This window comes from Oncorhynchus mykiss, chromosome 6 (assembly GCF_013265735.2).
Source record: "Oncorhynchus mykiss isolate Arlee chromosome 6, USDA_OmykA_1.1, whole genome shotgun sequence".
In the NCBI taxonomy this organism is placed as follows: Eukaryota; Metazoa; Chordata; class Actinopteri; order Salmoniformes; family Salmonidae; genus Oncorhynchus; species Oncorhynchus mykiss.
In genome coordinates this window covers 82,530,909-82,549,567 of record NC_048570.1, presented here as the reverse complement: position 1 = coordinate 82,549,567, position 18,659 = coordinate 82,530,909, and the positions used below count along the sequence as shown (strand labels likewise).

Below are 18,659 nucleotides of genomic sequence, written 5' to 3'. Positions count from 1 at the left end.
TAAAGACTACTTGTACCATTCACTACACTATAGTTCTGTAAAGACTACTTGTACCATTCACTACACGTACTGTAAAGACTACTGGTACCATTCACTACACTATAGTACTGTAAAGACTACTTGTACCATTCACTACACTATAGTACTGTAAAGACTACTTGTACCATTCACTACACGTACTGTAAAGACTACTGGTACAATTCACTACACTACAGTACTGTAAAGACTACTGGTACCATTCACTACACTATAGTACTGTAAAGGCTACTGGTACCATTCACTACACGTACTGTAAAGAGTACTGGTACCATTAACTACACTATAGTACTGTAAAGACTACTGGTACCATTCACTACACTATAGTACTGTAAAGGCTACTGGTACCATTCACTACACTATAGTACTGTAAAGGCTACTGGTACCATTAATTACACTATAGTACTGTAAAGGCTACTTGTACCATTCACTACACTACAGTACTGTAAAGGCTACTGGTACCATTCACTACACTATAGTACTGTAAAGGCTACTGGTACCATTCACTACACTATAGTACTGTAAAGGCTACTGGTACCATTCACTACACTATAGTACTGTAAAGGCTACTGGTACCATTCACTACACTATAGTACTGTAAAGACTACTAGTACCATTCACTACACTATAGTACTGCAAAGGCTACTTGCACCATTCACTAACTATAGTACTGTAAAGGCTACTTGCACCATTCACTAACTATAGTACTGTAAAGGCTACTTGCACCATTCACTACACTATAGTACTGTAATGGCTACTTGTACCATTCCAGACATCTGCAGATGAGAGAGAGGGTTATAAAGAGAAGAAATAGAGAAAGAGAGAGAAATATGTTTAAAACGAGAGAGGGATCAATGGGGTGAGAGAAGAAAGAGAGAGGGAGATAGAGAGATGGATGAATGGAAAAAGAGAGAGAGATAAAGACAAAGAGAGAGGGAGATAAAGAGATGGATGAATGGAAAAAGAGAGAGGGAGAAAGACAAAGAGAGAGGGAGATAGAGAGATGGATGAATGGAAAAAGAGAGAGGGAGAAAGACAAAGAGAGAGGGAGATAAAGAGATGGATGAATGGAAAAAGAGAGAGGGAGAAAGACAAAGAGAGAGGGAGATAGAGAGATGGATGAATGGAAAAAGAGAGAGGGAGAAAGACAAAGAGAGAGGGAGATAGAGAGATGGATGAATGGAAAAAGAGAGAGGGAGAAAGACAAAGAGAGAGGGAGATAGAGAGATGGATGAATGGAAAAAGAGAGGGAGAAAGACAAAGAGAGAGGGAGATAGAGAGATGGATGAATGGAAAAAGAGAGAGGGAGAAAGACAAAGAGAGAGGGAGATAGAGAGATGGATGAATGGAAAAAGAGAGAGGGAGAAAGACAAAAATGCCTGCGCTTTCAGCACAGCTGCAGAGAAGACAAGACAGTGGGAGGGGATGTGAGATTCTGTCCTTTGATTAAAAACACTCGACATTTGACATCACAGAAACCGCGCCGGGATTAATGCCTTGTGAACGCATGAACGTCCACAGCTTAACGCTGCAAGCTAGAGAAACATTCTTATTACACCTCTCACACACACTTTTTACACAGAGCAGGACAAGTCAAGGTTAATCTGGTGCACACGTGCAGAATAATTCTGTCTGAGAGGAGAGGAGAGGAGAGGAGAGGAGAGGAGAGGAGAGGAGAGGAGAGGAGAGGAGAGGAGAGGATACTATACCTCCAATGCGTGCATTGTATGCAATTCCCACAATGCAGTGGGAGTTATTGGCCACAGCTGCAACCTCACCGGCACACCGCGTCCCATGTCTGGAGAGAAAAAGAACAGAGGGGGAGCGAGAGGAGAGGAGAGATGGAGCAAGAAGAGGAACGTTTTTCATCAGTATGGCCAGTATTAGCCCAGGAGAACTACATGATGGAATGCTGTCATACAGAAACTCATTCCAATGTAAATGAATGTTATCTTATGGTAGTGCTGGCACATGTACCTTATCTAAAATGGCTCCAATCAAATAAATCCTATTTATAAAGCAGTTGTCACAAAGTGATTTTGCAGTAACCGTGCCTCGACCAAACAACAATCACAAGCAGAAGCACAGGGAACAATTCCCTACAAGGAAGAAACTTTACTACACTCTTAGAAAAAAAGGTGCTATCTAAAACCTAGAATGGTTCTTCGGCTGTCCCCATAAGAGAACCCTTTGTAGAACCCTTTTTGGTTCCAGGTAGAGCCCTTTTGGGTTTCATGTAAAACCCTTCCCACAGAGGGTTCTACATGGAACCTAAAAGGGTTCTCCAATGGGAACATCCAAAGAACCCTTTTGGAACCCTTTTTTCTAATAGTGTACCAGGACCCAGGCTCAGAAGGGTCCGTCCTCTTCGAGGCTGTCCAGGGTAATACCGTCACTAAACATAAGGACTAGTAAAGGACTGAAAAGAGTTGAAGGTCTATACTAAGCATTTCATCTCCCACTCTTCATTTACATATCACACAAACAGAAGGGATCAGTCCACCTCTGGAATGAAGTAAAGGTTATCCTCTCTTCACAGGCTCAGCAGGTGGTGGAGGAGTGAATATTCAACACCTGACACTCTTCCTCATTCCCTTCTTCTCTCTCTCTCTCTCTCTCCTTCCCTACGCTCTTTATCACAGCATGTTAACACACCTGATAGGAGTCTACAGCACCAAGGGACCGACGGCTACTGGATAATGACTGTTTCACCAGCTAGAGACATGAAAAACCTCTTACTTCACCTCTTCACAAAAACAAACCAGACTCACCAAATAGATGTTTTAAAGCGAAATTAGATGAGAAAATATTGAGATGAAAAAAAGATTGAGAAGAGAAAAGATGAGATGAGAAAATGTTGTGAAGTTTTAAGTAAGGAAGTGACAAAGACGCTATCGTACTGAATACAGAGATCTACTGAAACTGTAAAAGGTGAATTTCAGCCTTCAACTGAGATGTGGAATTAGTGAGAGCGTGATGGAGAGAAACAGATAAAGAGAGGAGAACTACAAGGAGTGTTGTTCCAGTCCTTTCTCACGAGAAAGCGATAACTGAGGTGAGTACGAGGACCAGTATGCTGTTCACTCCCCTGCAGTGCAGCTGGTCGCCTTGTTTGAAAATGTATGTGTGGCCAAACATGGTGGATTACAAAACATGGTGTCACATCGCCTCCTGTTAGGCCACGCAGTAATGAGTTTAAGAGGAGAGAGATCAGGCCTGTATACCAATGCACACACACACACACTAATCTCACCCCAGTCCAGGTGCATCCAGGGAACTCATCTCACCAAGGCTGGGTGACAGAGAAACGACATGAATGGCTTTCTCTTTAATAGTTTTTTTCCCTCTCCCCCTGATCCCAATTACGTTTCCCTCTACAGCCAGGGGTGAATTACACTATACAGAGAGAGAGGTATGAAGGGGAGAGAGATGGAGGAGAACATCAATAAAGACCTTTTGGGTTTGTTTGCTTGTCAACAAGACTCCAGATTAATTTGATTGCTTGGTGAAGTTTGTGTTGTGACAGAAATGCCTTCAGTGCAGCAATAAGAAACACGATGATAGCAACTGAATACACAACAGGATATGATGTGTGACTAGTCTGTCTGGTCTGGAGTCAGTTTCTAACCATAGATGAGACGTTTGTCTAACTGAATACACAACAGGATATGATGAGTGACTAGTCTATCTGGTCTGGAGTCTGTTTATAACCATAGATGAGACATTTGTGTAACTGAATACACAACAGGATATGATGAGTGACTAGTCTATCTGGTCTGGAGTCAGTTTATAACCATAGATGAGACATGTGTGTAACTGAATACACAACAGGATATGATGAGTGACTAGTCTATCTGGTCTGGAGTCAGTTTATAACCATAGATGAGACATTTGTGTAACTGAATAAGTAACTCTCAAACTGAATACACAACAGGATATGATGAGTGACTAGTCTGTCTGGTCTGGAGTCAGTTTATAACCATAGATGAGACATGTGTGTAACTGAATACACAACAGGATATGATGAGTGACTAGTCTATCTAGTCTGGAGTCAGTTTATAACCATAGATGAGACATGTGTGTAACTGAATACACAACAGGATATGATGAGTGACTAGTCTATCTGGTCTGGAGTCTGTTTATAACCATAGATGAGACATGTGTGTAACTGAATACACAACAGGATATGATGAGTGACTAGTCTATCTAGTCTGGAGTCAGTTTATAACCATAGATGAGACATGTGTGTAACTGAATACACAACAGGATATGATGAGTGACTAGTCTATCTGGTCTGGAGTCTGTTTATAACCATAGATGAGACATGTGTGTAACTGAATACGTATAATAGAATAAAGTAGGTCACAAATCAAGTCAAACTATTTCATAGCAAGTTGCTCAAATCGTCACCAATGGAATGTTCCAGTGGGACAAGTATGATAAAAACAACACGAGGTTCAATGACAAATAAAACAGTGGTGCACTGCAGCTGGGTGACACATTTCAAGGCCATCACATTTTCCTGTCACATTTCAAGGCCATCACATTTTCCTGTCACATTTCAAGGCCATCACATTTTCCTGTCACATTTCAAGGCCATCACATTTTCCTGTCACATTTCAAGGCCATCACATTTTCCTGTCACATTTCAAGGCCATCACATTTTCCTGTCACATTTCAAGGCCATCACATTTTCCTGTCACATTTCAAGGCCATCACATTTTCCTGTCACATTTCAAGGCCATCACATTTTCCTGTCACATTTCAAGGCCATCACATTTTCCTGTCACATTTCAATGCCATCACATTTTCCTGTCACATTTCAAGGCCATCACATTTTCCTGTCACATTTCAAGGCCATCACATTTTCCTGTCACATTTCAAGGCCATCACATTTTCCTGTCATATTTCAAGGCCATCACATTTTCCTGTCACATTTCAAGGCCATCACATTTTCCTGTCACATTTCAAGGCCATCACATTTTCCTGTCACATTTCAAGGCCATCACATTTTCCTGTCACATTTCAAGGCCATCACATTTTCCTGTCACATTTCAAGGCCATCACATTTTCCTGTCACATTTCAAAGTTGTCTTTGTGTGCTGTTTATATTCATTAGCCAGCCTGTAGACCTCAGACAGAGAGAGAGAGAGAGACCCTACAAGGCAGCATATGCACACCCAGCCACATCCACCAGAGATGGAAGTCAAAGTGTTTCATTAAAGTACCATATTAATAATGATGTACATTAAAACAGTGCATGAGTCATTTAGGTCACATCAGAAGCGTGGTGTAGGGAAGTGTGACATGGACCCTCCTGTCAATAGCCCAATGGATGGGTTGATGGAGAGATGGAGGGATGGAGGAAAATAGTGATAAAGGTACATAGTAAAGGTACATTGGGATAGATGGAAGGAAATATGGAGGAATAGAAGGATGGAGGAATGGAGGTACGTGGGGATGGGGAACGGGGAATAGAAAGGGTTGCAAGTAATGGAGGGGTGAGTGGAAAGAGTGAATGGAAGGATGGATAAGGAGAGGGGAAGAGGGAATGGAAGGATGGATAAGGATAAGGAGAGGGGAAGAGGGAATGGAAGGATGGATAAGGATAAGGAGAGGGGAAGAGCGAATGGAAGGATGGATAAGGATAAGGAGAGGGGAATAGGGAATGGAAGGATGGATAAGGATAAGGAGAGGGGAAGAGGGAATGGAAGGATGGATAAGGGTAAGGAGAGGGGAAGAGGGAATGGAAGGATGGATAAGGATAAGGAGAGGGGAAGAGGGAATGGAAGGATGGATAAGGATAAGGAGAGGGGAAGAGGGAATATAAGGATGGATGGATAGGTGAAGAGGGAATAGAGTGATGGATGATGGATAGAGGGACAGGGGAATAAATACATGAGGAATATAAGGATGGATGGATAGGTGAAGGAATGAAGTGATGACGTAGAAGGACGGAGAGGGAGGGAATAAATGAAGGATAGAGGGATAGGATGGGGACTGAAGGATGTTTGCTCTCACTTGTTCTCGTTGCTAGAATCATAACGAGGAGTTGGATCATGGTCGTTCCCGTTGACATCATAACTCGCCAGCTGGTCCTGGAGAGAGAGAGACAGAGACAGAGGGACAGAGACAGAGGGACAGAGAGACAGAGAAAGAGAGACAGAGAGACAGAGACAGAGGGACAGAGACAGAGGGACAGAGACAGAGGGACAGAGAGACAGAGACAGAGACAGAGGGACAGAGAGACAGAGACAGAGGGACAGAGACAGAGGGACAGAGAGACAGAGAAAGAGAGACAGAGAGACAGAGAGACAGAGACAGAGGGACAGAGAGACAGAGACAGAGACAGAGGGACAGAGAGACAGAGACAGAGACAGAGGGACAGAGAGACAGAGAGACAGAGAGACAGAGACAGAGGGACAGAGAGAGAGAGACAGAGAGACAGACAGAGGGACAGAGAGACAGACAGAGACAGAGAGACAGAGACAGAGACAGAGACAGAGACAGAGAGACAGAGACAGAGACAGAGGGACAGAGAGACAGAGAGAGAGAGACAGAGAGACAGAGAGACAGACAGAGGGACAGAGAGACAGAGAGACAGACAGAGAGAGAGACAGAGACAGAGGGACAGAGACAGAGAGACAGAGAGACAGACAGAGGGACAGAGAGACAGAGAGACAGACAGAGAGAGAGACAGAGACAGAGGGACAGAGAGACAGAGGGACAGAGAGACAGAGACAGAGGGACAGAGACAGAGGGACAGAGAGACAGAGACAGAGGGACAGAGAGACAGATAGAAGGAGAAAACAAAGCATGTCTTGCTCACTAAAGGACATAAAACAGAAAAGGAAATATATTGCCATGGTTTTTCCGCATTTCAGTCATATCTCATCTCGTGCGCTATTAAAGAACCAGAGACAGATTGGAATCAACACCGGCCATAATTTAGAGACGTAATCCAATGTGTCAGGCACAGAAATGAAATGTGTCCGACAAAGGTGGTGTGTTGTTATGGCCTCAACAAATACTAGCAGTGTGGGCATACCCTTTCTGTTTAAACTGTTCTGGCCGGGTATTTTCTTTTCACATTGTCCTTTCCAACAACTACGGTGGTGGTGGTGGACGTTATGGTATTTTCTGTGTTATATTCTGTACACATCTTTATTCATATCCATTAGGGATGGGCACTGATAGCAGTTGTAATTTTTCATTTGACAGCGACATCATTTTGGAATATATAAACACTTTACTTTACTGTAGCCCTTTCAAAACATAAAAATCACTCACCATTCAGTTCCCACTGGGCAAAACACAACCAAAAACACCACCCAAAACACAACCCAAAACACAACCCAAAACACAACCCAAAACACAACCCAAAACACAACCCAAAACACAACCCAAAACACAACCCAAAACACAACCCAAAACACAACCCAAAACACAACCCAAAACACAACCCAAAACATAACCCAAAACACAACCCAAAACACAACCCAAACAAAATGCAAATGCATCCAATGAGTTTTCAGAGTCACAAGCTTGATGTAGTCATTGTGTGCTAGGAATATGTGAACAAAACTTTTGACTATGTGAAGAGACCCCAATAGTATACTTACATAGTTCTGTGCCAGGTCAGGGTGGTTCCTCTCGATGCCGTCGTCCAGGATGGTGACCACCACGTTCTTGCCCGTGTAGCCTCTCTGCCACGCTGCCAGAATGTTCATCTCTGACCGACAGCGATTGTTCTTGTCTGTACAGTGCTGAGAAAGAGGACCACAGAGGACACATACAATGTTAATAGGAAACAGAGGAGTGGTCAGACTGGGGTCCTATGTTAATCAGTACGTATATCTGTCATGTCAACCGATGTGTCACTGACAACCTTAAAAATTGAAAATAAGTTCCCTTTATTCAACAGCGATGGCTTGGTTGTCCTTGAGTTTGTCATTTTTTTATCTTTGCATCCCACTTCCTAATTTGAATGTGAGGACATTGAAGAGCAAATTTTGTTCCCCTCAGATGAGTGAAACTGTCTGGCAGGATACTAGGGTCGTGTTAAATAGGTACAAAAGGTTTCAAAACAGAATTCATCTGGGAGGTACTACCAGATATTGTCCAATAGGAACACAGATTTTCATTTTCTGTTGCAAAACATTTTGATAAGGTGTGCCCTTCTGAACTCACCCAGCATTAGGATGATGTGAGACAAACATGACCCTGAGTATACATTCTCCATCCATTATCATCTCTCTATATGTTATATCACCCAATCCCCTCCAACAGATCTGGGTTCACATAATGTGTTTTCTTTCAAATACTTTAACAGTGCTTGATTTAGCTTGTCTGGCACAATGGAACAGAATAGTCCAAAAAGTGTCAACTCTGCCCATCTGGCATTCCAGGCAGGCTTAATCTATCAAATGCTCAAAGTATTTAAGAGAACCAGGTCTGGATCCAAACCCAGTATCACAACCCAGCACTTCCCCTACATTTACCCAGCCCACGTTTCTTAAAGAGCATTAGGATTCTGCCCCTTGACTCCTATTTTTAGTATGCATGTTAAACACTCGCCCCAACAGACTCTGGCATGAGATATAGGATAAAGAGATATACAACGTAAGCTCTGTGGGAGAGAAACCATTATAGGCCATCTGTCTGTTTAAAAATGTCTTCTCCCACGGAATGCCAAAGCGGAGGCCCATCCCCAGCATAGGCAACAGTTCCATTCTTGCCATGTAGTGCACATTCAGGTAGTGAATCATTTTGCCCACATCCATCGCCTCTATAGCATCTAATCCATCCTCACCCCAGATTTACCCTGAGCCCTGAGAAGTTCGGACACTTCTCCCGAGTAGACAACAGAACTGCAGGCTCTGGACAATTTCACACTTGAGTTCCGACCCAAAGCTCTTATCGTCAACCTGGTTTAATTACTAAAAGACGACCGGACCGTAGCCGCAGAGATGCATTAACTCAAGGCAGTTTGTATTAGACTGGTGTGGTGACAAAAACATGTTCAGGGAATAGTGGTGTACCTTAAACAGGGGGATCGATGGTGTCAAGGGGAAGTGAGGGCACTCGTTTGGGTCCATCCAAAATGGCACTCTATTCCCTAGATAATGCACTACTTTTGACCAGGGCCGAGTAAAGTTTTCCACTGCGTGTCCTAATGAATATGACCCTGATTTTCATTTCAGATAATTATTTATTCCTTGATTCAATTATTTCAAGTACTACTACATATATGACTCCAGTGAGGATAGATGGTAGATATGTAGTGTACTTACAATATACCACATGTTGGACCATTTGGGGTCGTTGAAGTGGACGAAGTTGGGGTCAGGGCTTCTGGTGTCGCTTTTGATGTATCTCTTTACTCTCTGCTTCACTAGCTGCTGTTGGACCCAGTCAACCTAAAAAGACATCACACACACACACACACACACACACACACACACACACACACACACACACACACACACACACACACACACACACACACACACACACACACACACACACACACACACAGTAGAGAGACCATAGGGACACTGTGGCTTGCATGGATGGATATGGGTTTTACACACATTAACAAACAAACACGTTTGTCGATTTGCAAATTGGAATGAATGACTACGTATCTGTCCCAAATGGCACCCTGTTTGCTATGTAGAGCACTAGTTTTAACCAAGGCGCATAGGTATTGCACTACATAGGGAACAGGGGGCATTTGGGAGCCATCCTATCTATTCTTAATCCATGTGATACACATTGAAATACAAATTCACAAAGCACCTTGCATACACTCTGTTTACGTGCAGTGCGGTCGCAATTCAAAGACGTGTTTTAACTGCATGTGGTGTCTGCATGCTCCGATTCAGTGCATGCCTTCATAGCAGTCTCAAACCATTGCATATTAGGAGTTAATTGTACACAATGGGCCCGTTTCCCAGACACAGATTAAGCCTGGCCATAGACTTAAAAGCATGCTCAATGGAGAATATCAATTGAAATAGCTTTAAAGTCCAGGACTAGGTTTAATCTGTATCCGGGAAACCTGTCCTATCTTATTAACTACTGTATATAGCCTACTGTAGTTGGTCTGACCAGTGGTTGTGGTGAGAGGCCCAGAAACCATATAGATGACGTGTTTAGATTTCTCTTCTTGATAAGTTATGTTGTGACAGTGGTTGGTGGTGAAATCACACAGGCTGGGGGGGGGACAGCAAATCAGAGGCCTGACAGAGGTAAAATTGGTTTCTAGGCATCAGCCCCAACCTTTCATTTAAACACACAGGGCTTAGAGCGTGATATGATCAGGATGAGCTCTGTCGAGGAGCTCCAGACTTTGGGCTTTGGCTTTTATTACTCTTGAGATCCTGCCTGTCTGAGTGAGATAATCTCAGGGAGAAGGCCAGAGGAGAGGCTCCCCAAACAGCTGCACTTTTATTCTTAAAGCTGCCTGTAGGCTATTAGTGGAGGGTGGTAGGAGGCCTCCAGTAATACCTGATGGGCCTGATGTGATACATGTATCTATGTATCTATCCAAGTGTATCTGTCTCGAGGTTCTGATAGGATTTTGATTGGATTGCCTTCTCTTGGTCCCTGTGTGTGTGTGTGTGTGTGTGTGTGTGTGTGTGTGTGTGTGTGTGTGTGTGTGTGTGTGTGTGTGTGTGTGTGTGTGTGTGTGTGTGTGTGTGTGTGTGTGTGTTTGTGTGTGTGTGCGTGTCAGTCTCTCTGCTTATGTTTCATCCAGACAGAGTAAATTATGAGATCTGGGCATGCAGGGAGAGAGACACTTGAGTGGAAAAATGGTCTGTCAACTATCACTATGTTAGGTATGTTAAAGACCCAACTCTGTGTGCGGGCTGCGTCTGTAAAACAGCTGGGCTGAAGTGGTCGGAAGAACAGAGGTACAAGACTTTCTGGCGACAAATGGGATTTTAACCCCTAACCATTACCGTATCCATAACACTAGTTCAACCCTTGCGCCAGTCTTAGAAGACGGACTCAATATTTCCCACTTCTTGTTTGGATTTCTTCTCAGGTCTTTGCCTGCCATATGAGTTCTGTTATAGTCACAGACATCTTTCAAACAGTTTTAGAAACTTCAGAGTATTTTCTATCCAATGCTAATAATGCTAATAATATGCATATATTAGCAACTGGGACTGAGGAGCAGGCAGTTTACTCTGTGCACCTCTGGGCACCTTTCATCCAAGCTACTCAATACTGCCCCTGCAGCCATAAGAAGATTCCAACTTTAAAGGGAAATTCCACTTCAAATATGAAGTTTTGCTCTTTACCATTAAATATTTCATCTGTCTGCCACATTTCTAACCCAGAGACATGAGTCAAAATCTGTAGCAGAGCACAAGAGCTGATGATGTCACAGGCTTCCATGCCACAGTAGGCTCCTGCTACAGAAGCAAATATCAACAGCTGTTTCAGAGAATCAACAACAGCCAAGCTAAGTGGAAAATCATGTACATTTGAATTTCGAGGGAACTATCCCTAAGCTCATGTGTTTGCTCATCTTTTGTGACTAACGTTATACTGTTGTGACTATGTATTTGCCAGTGGATGCTGGTGGGAGTAGCTATAGGAGGACGACCTCATTGTAATGGCAAGAACGGAATAATTGGAACGGAGTCAAACATGTGGTTTCCATATGTTTGATGTGTGTGATACCGTTGCATTGATTCATCCTATAGCTCATCCCACCAGCCTCCTCTGGTACTTGCTCATCTGTTGCTCCCGGGTTGCTGAAAGTGATAACAGACCCTGGCCGTGACCCCACTCTCCGAAGGTGTCTCAGGGGGAGTTAGGATATGCAAAAAACACATTTCCAATTTACACATACATATTAATAGACTTGTACACGTTTTCACTACTACAATTATCTGGGGACTTGCTGGCTTTGGCTGGAAAGGGCTGGGTTTTGATGAATTACCAAGTTCTGGGTGTGTCAAGGCTTGGCCCCTCACTGGCCAATCAGAATGTGCTCCATGGCTAAACTTGTGGTTGCTTCAAGTTGTGTATCTTTTATGTCTTGCCTTGAAACTCCAATGCCAATATTTGTCCGTTATAGTTAGTTAAATGGCTTACAGATACGAAATAACAACATGTACACCTATCTATTCCATCTTTGTTAAATAGATGAACTTGAACCCATTTGCAGTCCACATTGTTCTAAGTAATGGCATGGCTTCAATAGAATTCACACTGATATAGGGACTAGGTCTACAGCAAATTGCATTATAGCTGAGCATAGACATGCAAAACATTGTCAATAAGCAAGATTCAATGTATTATTGATAAGGCCTAAAAAGAGAATGAAACAACAAAAGACACAACTTTTTTTAAATAGGCTATGTCACACTTACAGGCACCATCATGTCTTCCCTGTGGGCATATAATATTAAAACAACACAGACTATGGAGGGTTTTACACACATGCAAAACGTGACCTGCATGGCTAAAATAATGTGGACATAAAAAGAGAATGTCAGCTCACTGTTTTACTCCTCTCAAACTTGATATTTGAATAAAGCTTTGGTGATTAAGTTTTATTTCCAAGTGGTCTCGGGAGCCAAACCCTTTATCGACAGTCTTGACTACTTTGCGATTGATTTGGGCAGAAAAAAAGCCTTCATTGAGAGGAGGCTGTGCTTGGTTTTAAAGCAAATGAAACAAAATGGGGAAAAGCAAGTTTTTTGTGTTTCTAAATAGGAAGTATTCAGACTCCAAAAGCACATCAGGCTCCTCTTGTTCCATGTTCATATGGACAGTGTGCGTCACGGCTGGATAGGCTGTGTTTCTGCTGTCAACATTCATGTCATAACCATCTGCGTTACTGCTGAAACCAGCTTTAGGTCGGTCTTAAATATCCCTACCAGCACTGCCTGAAATTATCTCTTTGGATCATGTTTTTAAGGACACGCCTCAAATATTTCCACCCCTCCCATCTGAGCACAAGTGTGCTGATGTTTGACAGGTAAATTGCCGAACCTGGTGTTAGGGCTGGAAAATGCAAATGCACCAGTTTTCACATGAGGAAATTCCAAACTAAAATTTAACACTAGCGCCGCCTTAATACCAGCCGAAAATAGACCACTATGTGAAAATTCTAGGTTAGGATTCACCCCAAGTAACTACCAAGCAGATGTCTCACCTTTGGGTCCATCTGGATGAAGGAGTGAGCGCCCCTAGTGGAGAAAGCTGCTCTGCGCACCACTCTGCTGTGGTGGAAATGGTAATGGTCCTCCAGACTCCCGATCTGGACAGCAACAACATGAAAACAAACAGTAGGGTTGTAGCGAGAAGAAGAAGAAGAAGAAGAAGAAGAAAAAAAAGAAAATACACTACAATCTTTACAGTATACATAAAAATGATCACTGTGGGCAGCAGACAGGGTAACGCCAGCTTAAATCTGCATTCTACAGTAAAGTGAGATATAGAGTATGCAGTAAAGTGAGATATAGAGTATGCAGTGAAGTGAGATATAGAGTATGCAGTGAAGTGAGATATAGAGTATGCAGTGAAGTGAGATATAGAGTATGCAGTGAAGTGAGATATAGAGCATGCAGTAAAGTGAGATATAGAGCATGCAGTAAAGTGAGATATAGAGTATGCAGTGAAGTGAGATATAGAGTATGCAGTGAAGTGAGATATAGAGTATGCAGTGAAGTGAGATATAGAGCATGCAGTAAAGTGAGATATAGAGTATGCAGTGAAGTGAGATATAGAGCATGCAGTAAAGTGAGATATAGAGTATGCAGTGAAGTGAGATATAGAGTATGCAGTGAAGTGAGATATAGAGCATGCAGTAAAGTGAGATATAGAGCATGCAGTGAAGTGAGATATAGAGTATGCAGTGAAGTGAGATATAGAGTATGCAGTGAAGTGAGATATAGAGTATGCAGTGAAGTGAGATATAGAGTATGCAGTGAAGTGAGATATAGAGTATGCAGTGAAGTGAGATATAGAGTATGCAGTGAAGTGAGATATAGAGTATGCAGTGAAGTGAGATATAGAGCATGCAGTAAAGTGAGATATAGAGCATGCAGTGAAGTGAGATATAGAGTATGCAGTGAAGTGAGATATAGAGTATGCAGTGAAGTGAGATATAGAGTATGCAGTGAAGTGAGATATAGAGTATGCAGTGAAGTGAGATATAGAGTATGCAGTGAAGTGAGATATAGAGTATGCAGTGAAGTGAGATATAGAGTATGCAGTGAAGTGAGATATAGAGTATGCAGTGAAGTGAGATATAGAGTATGCAGTGAAGTTAGATATAGAGCATGCAGTAAAGTGAGATATAGAGTATGCAGTGAAGTGATCAAATATAATTGTATTGTATGTTACTGTCTGTACATCAATGCAAATCGATATACAGTACATGATATTGGTTATCTAAGGATTACCTAAAACCAAACAACCTACATTGTTCTGAGAAAAAACATGTTTGCACCGGTATCCAACAATGTGAAGTTTGTGAACACATACAGATGTAGGATCTTAATGTGAGCCAGTTTACTACAGCAGGAAAATAATCCTGCATCAACGGGACATGTTCATTATTATGTGGATTAGAATTCATGGACATTTTTGTAGTGGGTTGATACAATTTTTGTAAGGGAAAGTCGAGTCTGAATTTTCAAAGTGGAAATTACAAACTTCAGAAGCCTTTTTAAACCTGAAATAAACAAGGTTTTTTCTTCTGCAACATGGTGATCAACTTAAGATCCTACATTTGTACAGAAGGACTTTTTCTGCTAATGTTGCTTACTCAGAGGAAAATAACCATTTCAAATCCAAAGCACGTGAAGTAATAAATAGGATTTTTTTTTCTCTTGTGACTTTGCACCAAAAATGCGGGCAGGATTCCCAGAGCACATGTGCACTTCTGGCACTGAGGCGCGTTATTATCTGAACCGGGACTTCTTTAACACTCTCTCTCGCTCAACCTTTCGCTACCTCCCTTCATCTCTTTCCCTCAGTCTTGTTCTCACTCATTTGTAATTTCAGCCTCTTTCTCTCTCTGTCTCTTGCTCTATATGTCTCCCCCACTCATTTCAACTCTCTCTTTCCCTCTTTCTCTCTCTGTCTCTTACTCTATATGTCTCCCCCACTCATTTCAACTCTCTCTTTCCCTCTTTCTCTCACTCTGCTGTTCTCACTCCATTTCTCCCCTCTTTCTCACTCTCTGCCTTTCTCTCTCCATCTCCATTCAAGTCTGTCAGTTCTTAGGAATTTGGAATGATTGCCTAGATAGCAAGCTGAGTGTACACAGACGCTGCAGATATAAAATGTCACAACATAAAAGGTCAAAGGTCCATTGAATAAACTTCAATTTCAGATGTCACACTTCTCTGAATCATGCAAACACTGTGTCAATCCTTATACCCTGAATAAATGTGTCATCTGTTAGGCTACAGTAGTTATGTGGGCCACGTCCGTACTCCTAAATGACTTGTTATCCTCAGATTCATGTCAATAATCTATAGATTATCTACTGCTTTCTCCCCCATCCACAAGCTTGTCATCTTCACAGTCTGCATGAATTCTGCAAGGGTATCTATCCCCTGTCAGTAAATTCAAATTAAGATCCGTTAGGAAGTTCCATAGGGGGTGAATCCCAATGGGAGACAAGACTAAAATGTCAAGACCACATGATCATTTATTGCAGTTTATAGCATGTGGTCAACTTCAATAAGAAGGCTGCAACAGAAGCCATGCTGTGGGACACACCTCTTAAAAATAATCTGGATAATCACTGCTTTACCCCCTGGGGAGGATTGTAAAGGCCTATTATGGCTAAAACAAGAGCAGAACAAATCCACTATTATAATTAAGTAAACCCATTCCAGTCATATATAACATCCTTAAAGTGAAAACATCAATAGTGTACCAAGTTGGAATGTAGTCCTTTTCGAATTTGGGAAATGAAAATGACCCAATATTACAAATTTGAGCACTTCCTTTTTTGGCACAGCGCCATTTCCAATGTTGATCATCGTGCACAAGCCTATTGTAGTATACAACACATTGTATAATTACAGCGTCATGTTTAGTCTCGTTGTATATGGACAGTGCAACGTGACCATTGCCCATAAGTGAACCGCCTGAAAAGAATGTACTTCAGTGGCGCTGGTGCGTTTGTGTTGCCAACTGAAAATCGCTCTGTAACTCCGAAAGCTGTACATTTGGCGCTGGGGTTCAGGTGCTTGCCAGACACGGATAATAATCGCACACGTCACTTTTCTTTGATTCCTCTATGAATGTCTCTGCATTATGATCGACAAATAGCCAGCCTACTGTATCGAAGTTCAGCAGCTGAACTCGACAAAACATTAGACTATTGATCCGCAAAGCAGAAAGAGGGAATCATAACAGGTCGCGCTGCACAAAATAAAAACACGGTAATGGTCTTACCTGTCCATAATTATTATAACCATATTTAGCAGCAAGTTTATCCGCTTCTTCTTGTCCCCCTGCAATACGCACTGCCCAGTGATTTGTATAAACGTTCCGAGGGGCCAGCGACTGACATATTTCTAAAGTTGATAATATGCAAATAAAAAATATACACATTTTGGTGTCCGAAACTTGTCCTACAACATCAGCTCTAGAATAAGGGATAAAACACATCTCTAAAAATATAACACGCATGGACGCTCAAATTAGTCAATCGTCAATCTAACTCCATCAGAAAAGGCATGCAGTTTGTCATAAATCCATCGTGTCCGAGCGAAATTTACAGCCGGGTTGGGTTGACTGATATTTAATTCCTTAAAAAGTTGAAAATATGAACCTCAGGCGCCAACCCTTATCCCGCGCTAGCGCTCCTCTATATGTACGCACAGCCACCAATAGAGAATGCCATTCATGCCCAGCCTATAGCAGCGGGACGCACTGGTAAAGAGCCCGTCTGTGCGAACATCAAAGCCTCACTCATAGGGGATCGGTAGTAGCCCACGCCTCTCCAACCTGCGCTATAATAGCAGCACGTTGCTCTGAAGAGTCAATGCGCTACTGAACAATGGCATAATTCCTCTGCCTTTGGCTGCTGCAACAATATGATAATGAATTATTCAATAAACTACCCCAAAGTCCAATTATCTTAGAGAAATAAAGAAAATATTGATACACTTGTCATCTGACTGTCAAGTAGGCCCTGTCTCTTGAAAACAGTTATGTTGATAGAAGACATTGGAGAGTGAAGAATGAATAACGGTTGAATAATGCAACATCCTGTCTATTTGTCAAGACTGCTGCTCTGCCATAGGCATACTGTATGGAAACATAAGATAGTAATTGCAATCAATCATTGCAATCACTCTGATTGTGTGTCTCTATACAGCATGACAAACATTAACACACAAACACACACTTTTTACCACACATGTACACACATGTACATACACACACACACACACACACACACACACACACACACACACACACACACACACACACACACACACACACACACACACACACACACACACACACACACACACACACACACACACACACACACACACACACACACAGTGTTCTATGTAGAGATTAGTAATGCTCCATGTAGGGAATAAAGGACCTTTTGAGACACATCCTATATAGATGACAGTGGTGGCATTGTCCCCTTTTCTAATTTAAAACAACGTTTGGGATTAGAGCACATCAAACACCCACAGTTTTTAAATTGGGCTTTTTTTTCTCTCGCTTTGAATGAAAAATAGCTCATAAAAAAAATATTGCAGCCAGATTTTGGGGGGATATTTACAATGCTGATATGAGAATAGTCATTATTAACATCTTTACCAAGGCCATCTGTTCTCACTCTGGAGTTAACATAGAAGACCAGAACATTTCCATTCCCAAACCTCTGAGGGTGAATCATATCTACGTCCCAAATGGCACCCTATTCTCTACATAGGGCTCTACTTTGACCAAATATACATGCACTATATAGGGAATAGGGTGCCATTTGGGATTTAGGATGCAGTCATCCTAAATGAATCACAATATTTGTTGCTGATTGCCACTAACTGTTCTGGCTTTGACTGAATCTGAATGCTGTTAAGGTTCTGATGTGACCAAACTTGGACCTCCCCTTATGGTACCGAGGTAAACGTCATGTTCTAAGAATGCCTGTGGGATAACGTTTTGCTGAAACCCTAAAAGGGACCTGATGGGAACATCGTCTAATGTCCCTAGGACGTTCCCTGTTTGCGGGGGGGGGGGCTTGACTAACTATGTGGCAATAGAAAATGTCACTATGTACGCTAATTGTATCGTGAGACCCCATTGCACAGGTACTGTAGACCTATAAGAGAGAAATCCCCCCCCAAAAAAACACTCAGCGAAGGTGGTGTAACAGTATAACTTCAGACCGTCCTCTCGCCCATACCCGGGCGCGAACCAGGGACCCTCTGCACACATCAACAACAGTCACCCACGAAGCATCGTTACCCATCGCTCCACAAAAGCCACGGCCCTTGCAGAGCAAGGGGAACCACTACTTCAAGGTCTCAGAGCAAGTGACGCCACCGATTGAAACGCTATTTAGCGAGCATCGCTAACTAAGCTAGCCGTTTCACATCCATTAC

General features: G+C 42.4%; 1 protein-coding gene across 3 annotated transcripts in view; it reads right to left on the bottom strand.

The window, feature by feature from the left end:
• LOC110526694 (proprotein convertase subtilisin/kexin type 6-like) overlaps positions 1-17,050 on the bottom strand; it is a 95,083-nt gene extending 78,033 nt beyond the window's left edge. The window contains exons 1-6 of one of the 3 annotated variants that reach the window (XM_036981183.1): positions 16,480-17,050; positions 13,217-13,321; positions 9,330-9,455; positions 7,659-7,802; positions 6,058-6,134; positions 1,746-1,834 (exon numbers count right to left, since the gene is read on the bottom strand). In XM_036981183.1, the coding sequence (XP_036837078.1) occupies positions 1,746-1,834; positions 6,058-6,134; positions 7,659-7,802; positions 9,330-9,455; positions 13,217-13,321; positions 16,480-16,716 (778 nt within the window). In that variant the 5' untranslated portion in view covers positions 16,717-17,050. The remainder of the gene's footprint in view (positions 1-1,745; positions 1,835-6,057; positions 6,135-7,658; positions 7,803-9,329; positions 9,456-13,216; positions 13,322-16,479) is intronic. The other 2 variants (XM_036981182.1, XM_036981181.1) reach the window with 2 other exon arrangements.
• Positions 17,051-18,659: the final 1,609 nt, after the last annotated feature.